The sequence below is a fragment of the Mercurialis annua genome, linkage group LG5, assembly GCF_937616625.2.
Source record: "Mercurialis annua linkage group LG5, ddMerAnnu1.2, whole genome shotgun sequence".
Taxonomy (NCBI): Eukaryota; Viridiplantae; Streptophyta; class Magnoliopsida; order Malpighiales; family Euphorbiaceae; genus Mercurialis; species Mercurialis annua.
This window is the reverse complement of record NC_065574.1, coordinates 13450112-13456931: the sequence shown is the minus strand read 5'-3', so window position 1 is coordinate 13456931 and position 6820 is coordinate 13450112. Positions and strand designations below refer to the sequence as shown.

The 6820-nt window shown below is 47.9% G+C and overlaps 1 protein-coding gene across 1 annotated transcript; it reads right to left on the bottom strand.

Moving 5' to 3' along the window:
* Nucleotides 1–3334: 3334 nt before the first annotated feature.
* LOC126681503 (uncharacterized) lies at nucleotides 3335–6820 on the bottom strand. Its single transcript, XM_050377045.1, has 4 exons — nucleotides 5892–6820; nucleotides 5465–5675; nucleotides 4115–5326; nucleotides 3335–3994 (listed from the first exon to the last, which is right to left on the bottom strand). Exons 1-4 carry the CDS (start codon nucleotides 6818–6820, stop codon nucleotides 3335–3337), a joined length of 3012 nt encoding a protein of 1003 aa, XP_050233002.1.

Below are 6820 nucleotides of genomic sequence, written 5' to 3'. Positions count from 1 at the left end.
GTGCAAGGCAAGCCGGCCGATAGCAAAACACTACATCATGGGGGCCTCTCTTTTCTGGTCGAGCGCCATCAACTGCTTCTGCTTCAAATCTGGGCCGATGACAGTTACCTTGCTCGACCTAGCTCTCATGCTCAATGTTCCCCTTGACGGCGAAAGGATCAATCCGAATCTCCGTGCCGATGCTCCACAGTTTAATTTAACTAAGGCGCAGAAAAGTTATGGTGCTTTCGTGAAACTTTTCATGGGCGAGGAGCCTTACAAGCCCGACCGTAATGAGCATATCGCCTTCCTGGCCTTTTTCATCGCCAAATACATATTGTGCACTTCATCTTTCAGAGTGACCGAAGACTGTTTTCTCCTAGCTACTGCGCTTGCCGACGGTCGAAGATGCAACCTGGGCGAATTCATACTGGCACATCTATATCGTTCTTTGGGCGATATCGCACCCCTGAAAGACCCAAGAACCTTCAAGTGCCCAGGAGGCCCACTTTGGATTGTCCAACTGTGGCTCGCCCTATACTTCCCCGAGCTTTTCGAGGTCGGTCCTCCTATCAAAGCCGAATTATGTGGGTTTCAATTGATATCGGCCGGGACTCGCCTTCCTCATGTGCTTGACGTTTTACAAGTCTTCAATAATCATGCAATAAGGTCGCCCGAATTGATGTGCCCTGCTCTTCAGCTCACTTACCCACCGTCATGGTTACTCGCCGGATGGGAAGTAGAAGACTTTGAAGAAGCAGTACAAGCCGATCCGAGACTAAAACTTGGTGGTCCTTACTGGGGAATCGCCCTAAAGTGCAGAAACTTGGTAGCTGGGCTTGATTATGATCGGAGTGGGGTTGAACCATACTGTCCGAACTTTGTGTCTCGCCAATTTGGCTTTTGCCAAGGCCTTCCCTGTCCTTTATTGATCGCCTTCAATAATCGCGGGACCCATAGAACCTCCATAGAAAACTACTCCAAACTCCAGTACATCATTCGCCTTAATAAAGCCTATCTTCCTCCCTTGTCCGAGCTATCTCGCCCTATCATCACTTCTTCCTGTACTCCGGAATTCACCAACTGGTGGACTTCCACCGTCCAAACTTTTTTCGACCTATCGCCTAAAGAAATCCTTTCTCTTCATAATTTTGATTTACCTCCTTTAAACAGAAAACCTACTCATGCCGATTTATTTCTTTTGCAGGCTCCGAAACGCCAAACTTTCACAGGTATTATTGGCTATCATTATGAAATTGCTCGTTTTGAACGCTTTTATAAATTCAAATTTGACCCTCTAGATCGCCCAGGAATGAATTTAAAAATGCAAAATCATAGGAGAATAGCTCGGCAAAACTTTTATAAAAAATGGGATAAAATATGGGAGGAAAAATATAAACACCTGCCCTATCAACTCTTCTTAGAAAAAGTTCGGCCGAAGTTTAAGTATAAGTCCCCAATTGTCCCCAAATGTAACATGACTATCATCGCCCCAATTAAAAAACCCAAGAAAAGAAAGTCTAAAAAACTTAAGGTAGATCTAACTGATCTAGGAGTAACTTACACTGGCATCCGATGTCCACCTGATGAAGAAGCTATAAATGAGCTGGTGCGCATCGGTTACCAGAGAATCCCAGGTACGGGCGATCATCAATTTTTTACAGTTTACTGACCTCATATATGTACTAACTTTGGTTTTCCTTCAGTTGGCATTCCTCACTTTGAGAAGGAGGACAACTGGGAGCACGATGATGAAGAGGAGAACCCTGCGGCCAAGAAGGGCAAAAAGAAAAGATCGGCCAAAACTTCTGACAAAGAACCGAAGGCTAAGAAAGGAAGAGCCGAATCTTCGAGAAAGTCCGGGAAGAAACCTTCTGAGCTGCAAGGTTCGGCCTTGTTCAATCCATCCCCTACGCCGTCTCAGAGCTGCCAGTCCTCATCTAAGGGAAACACCCATATCGAAGGCGATCAGCAGAACATGGGCGATTCCCAGGGCGCCGAAGAGGTTAACAAAAGTTCTAAGGCGACCAGCTCCCAGACACCTAATGTCTCGGAGATCCTCAGAAGAATGGAGACTCCTGCTCTTCTATCGCCCCTGGCCTCCGAATTCCTCAACCTTGGGGCTGACCAAACTCACTCTCCAACCTCTAAGGTAAGACCTTTATATTTTCTTCCTCAGAACATATCGCCTAGCAGCTAATCTTTTATTGTGGTCGAACTTGGCAGATTCCAGTCTCTCCACCCCACATCACCGATGTGGCGGCCAAGGCGGCAGCTTTTCTGGATTCGGACAGTGACAACGAAGAGCCTCTTCCTGTTCCTGAAACCGAGCCGGTGGCTGAAATGATCGTCCAAGTCCCGAACTGGGAAGGTTATCTCGCCGTGATGGCCAGTATGAAGAACGAAGGCATCCAGCTTTTCAAATCCCCTGAGAGCGTTGAAAAGTTGAGGAAGGCGACAGCTGCTCTGGCCGAGGCCCCTGTTAAAATTTTAACGCCAGATGCTTGCTCTGCTGTAGCGAGGCTCTCGGCTTCCCTGGAGGCTTTTCAGAGGATGTATAACGAGTCGGTCTTGATTCAGTCCGAGCATGGTGAGCTGGTTCGGCGGGAGCTTGAGTCAAGGGAAAAACTGGACTCCTTGAAGGCCAGTGTTAAGACTGCTGTCACCACCCTTCAAGGCCGCCGATCGCGTGTCAAGGAGCTGGAAGAGAAAATCGCTCTGATGCAGCATGAGTTGCGTTCTGAACAACAAAGCATCGGCGATCTCGAGGTTTCGATGGACAAGGAGATGGCTGAGGGGATAGAGGTGAAGAAGCGTCGGAATCTGCTCAAGGGGGATCTTTCAAAGATGAAGCCGAAGTATGATACGGCGATGACCGAGTTCAATCAAGTTCGTAGCGAACTGGGCGCTTGTTTCCGCCATTTTTAAATTTTTACAAGTTCAGAACAATTTCTAGCTTTTCGCAAGTCCAGAACAATTCAGTTGCTTTGTGCGTTTTGTAATGGCTCCGAATTTTAGTACCATTTGATCGGTCGGGTGGCCGTATCTTGTCTGATTTTTATCAATAATCAATGTTTATTCGGCCAGAGAGCCGTAAATTTCACTTGCATTACTTCAATGTCTGATTATTCTCATATTATCGGTCCGTAATTGGTCCGATACGAAATAATGTTATTTATTAAAAAAGATTACAATATGTTGAGAAAAACGGAGAACCCGTCGAAAAAACTCAACGGATGTGAAACGCCGAAACATAAATGGTACTACCAAATGATCGGTGTTTACATAGTGTGGCCGAACACCCCATGAATTTTCTCACTCCGGGATGTTCGGCGGAAGTTTATAACCGATATTATTATTCTTCGGTGGCTCCAAACAACCGACGGTCTACGCCCTCCCAACAGCTAGGGACGTATTTTTTCAGGAATTGGCCGTTGATTGCCCTTTCGTGTTCTTCTCCATCAATGTTTGCCAGCAAGTAAGCACCGCCTTCTAACTTGTTGACCACAATAAAGGGGCCTTCCCAGTTCGGACTCCATTTGCCAAGCCGAGTGTCTTTATGGCCGATAGGCAAGACTGCTTTCCATACTATGTCGCCCACCGTAAAAACTTTTCGTTTTACCCGTTTGTTGTAAGCTCTCTCGACCCTTCTTTTCTGGGCTTCTAAGTGATCTAACGCCGTCAAACGTTCTTCGTCAAGGTCGAGAGAATCTATCACCATTTTGTCAAAGTAGTCCTCTTTGGACAATTCGCTCTGGTATCTGCGGCGAGTGGACGTGACGGTCAGCTCCATTGGCAACATCGCATCGTAGCCATAAACCAGCCTGAAAGGCGAGGTCCCAGTAGCCGACTTCTGACTGGTTCTATTCGCCCAAACAGCTTCTGATAAAAGCACATGCCATTGCCTTGGGTTTTCTTCAATCATCTTTTGAACTATGAGCTTGATGGCTTTGTTCGTGGCTTCGGCTTGCCCGTTGGCCTGGGCGTAGTACGGTGTTGAGTGCAACATTTTTATCTTCATTTGGGAGGCCCACCAACTTATATCGCTTCCTGTGAACATCGTCCCTTGATCTGTGGTTATGGACTCGGGCAAGCCGTGTCGGTGGACGATGTATTCTTTGAAGAACTTAATCACCGCTTCTTGTGTCGGCGACTTCAAAGGTTTAGCTTCGACCCACTTGGTGAAGTAACAAGTGGCGATAATCACAAAAGTATGACCATCAGACGAGCCGGGGTATACTTTCCCTATCAGGTCGACCGCCCATCCTCTGAATGGCCATGGCTTGATGATGGAGTGCAGGTCTTCGGCCGGGACGTGTTGTATTGGGCCGAATTTCTGACAAGCTTCGCAACCTTTGGCATATCTTATGCAGTCTTGTTCCATTTTCGGCCAATAAAAGCCGTATTTATGGATAAGCCACCTCATTCTGGGGCCCGCCTGGTGGGCGCCTGCTATACCTTCGTGTACCTCGGCCATAGCAAGCATCGCCTCTTTTGGACCGATGCATCTGAAGAGTATCCCTTCAAAGCCCTTCTTATATAATTCGCCGGCTAAGACCACGTAACTAAGGGCTAAAGTCCTCAACCTCCTATTCGTGGCGTCTGGTTTTTCGAACCACTTCAGGAGCTCGTCCCTCCAATCTTGGGTGACGTCCAGCTGGTAAACCGAGAATTGTCTTTCGTCGATTGTGATGCCCCCGGTGTGGAGGTTCGGTGTTTCCCTCTCTATAGCGTCGAACTCTTGGTTTACCTTGTAACCACTACCGTGCTGAGCTAGGTCGTTTGCAACGCCGTTATCGGCCCTCTCTGTGTATTCTATCCTTGTATCCTGAAAGCCTTCGATCAGGTGTTTCGCCTTGTTGCAATACCTCACCAACAGCTCGGACTCGCATTTGAATTCTCCTGTCACTTGTTTAATGACTAGCAAAGAATCTCCTTTTACACTAATCGCCTTCGCCCCTAGCTCGGCTAAGATCTCGAAACCGAATATGAGGGCCTCATATTCCGCTTGATTGTTGGTACATTCAAATTGGAGTCTGAATGACAACTGGTAGGATGCCCCCAAGGGCGTAACGATGTGTACTCCCGCGCCTGCCCCCTGGCTTGTCCTGGATCCGTCGAACCACATCTTCCACACGGCGATGTCGAAGGACGTGATGTCTACTCGACCAGGTGTCTCTTCCATGAGGGTAATACCAGGGTGATCGGCCAAGAAGTCTGCCAACACTTGTCCTTTTACTGCTCTTTGAGGAACGTACACCAGTGTAAACTCGGACATTGCAATCGCCCATTTTCCAATCCGATTCCTCAGGTATGGCTTCGATAAGATATACTTGATGATATCGGTCTGGGATAATACATACACAACGACCGGCAACATATAGTATCGCAGCTTGCAGCATGTGAAGTACAGGCATAGACACATTTTTTCTATGTCGGTATAGCGAATCTCTGTGTCCGTCAATCCTCGGCTTAAGTAGTAGACTGCTCTTTCGACCCCATCGTCCTCTTGGGCGAGCATACATCCTAGGGACTCGTGTGCAGCCGATAGGTATAGCAACAATGGCTTGTTCGGCTTTGGAGGGGTCATAACAGGAGGTTTTGCCAAGTAACCTTTCAAATCGTCGAAAACCCGCTGTTGCTCGTCCGTCCATATCCACTCGTCGGTCTCTTTTCCTCTTAGCAAAACACTCCAGCTGCGAAGTCGGCCCGCTGTGTTTGCTATGAATCTTCTTAGGAAATTGATTTGACCGATGAGTCTCTGGAGCTGCTTCTTGGTTTTGGGTGGTTCAGCATTGATAATCGCCTTGGCTTTGTTCTTGTCTATTTCTACTCCCCGCTGGTGAACCAAGAAACCCAAGAAGTTTCCAGCCGAAACGCCGAACGCGCATTTCAGAGGATTCATTTTTAACCCATTACGTCGTATACGCTCGAAACCTTTCCGGAGATCGGCCAAATGAACTTCGCCGGTATTTGACTTGATTACGACATCGTCGATGTAGACCTCAAGGCATTCAAGGCCTCTGAACATCTTGTTCATCGCCCTCTGATATGTTGCCCCTGCGTTTTTTAAGCCAAAAGGCATCACGACCCATTCGTAGGCTCCGATCGGCCCGGGGCATCTAAAAGCCGTTTTGGAGATATCTTCCTTGCTGATCGGAACTTGGTTGTACCCGGAGTGTGCATCGAGGAAACTGAGTATCGTGTGTCCTGCTGCCCTGTCTATCAGCATATCGGCCACAGGCATCGGGTACTCGTCCTTAGGTGTAGCAAGGTTGAGGTTCCGAAAGTCTACGCATACTCGTAGCTTCCCGTTTTTCTTCATCACTGGCACGATATTGGAGAGCCATTCGGTGTATTGGGCTTCCCGAATGAACTTGGCATCTTCCAGCCGCTTAATCTCATCTTGTATGAGAGTATCCACTTCCCTGGACATTCGCCGGGGAGGTTGCCGAAATGGCCGAAACCCACTCTTTAATGGAAGCTTATGTTCGGCGATATCAGGATCAAGGCCCGGCATTTCCTCGTACGACCAGGCAAAACAGTCGCGGAACTCAATGAGTAAGGCGATCAGTTGCTCTCTGAATCCCTCGTCCAATCCTGCGTTGATATATATAGGCTTAGGTGATTTCTCTGTCCCTAGATTGATTTCAAGGAGGTCGTCCTGTACTTGGGCAAGGTCGTCTTCTAACTTCCCGGTTGCCAATCGTATGTCCCCGATCCGCAGCGATCCTGTTGGATCTTGCTCCTGGTCCTCATAGATGCATTCAGCCGATGTAATATCATACAGCGAGGTTAACTGTCTAATTTTCTCCCTCAATTCGTTATGCCGTGCTATCAT

What these genes read in the sequence shown, in the direction of transcription:
- LOC126681503 (XM_050377045.1), bottom strand. Translation starts at nt 6,820, where the DNA reads ATGATAGCACGGCATAACGAATTGAGGGAGAAAATTAGACAGTTAACC. An exon ending in GAGCGTATACGACGTAATGG is followed by an intron (nt 5,676 to 5,891) that starts GTTAAAAATGAA and finishes CCGACTTCGCAG; the next exon opens with CTGGAGTGTTTTGCTAAGAG. An exon ending in AGTCGCCGACACAAGAAGCG is followed by an intron (nt 3,995 to 4,114) that starts GTGATTAAGTTC and finishes TCCCAAATGAAG; the next exon opens with ATAAAAATGTTGCACTCAAC.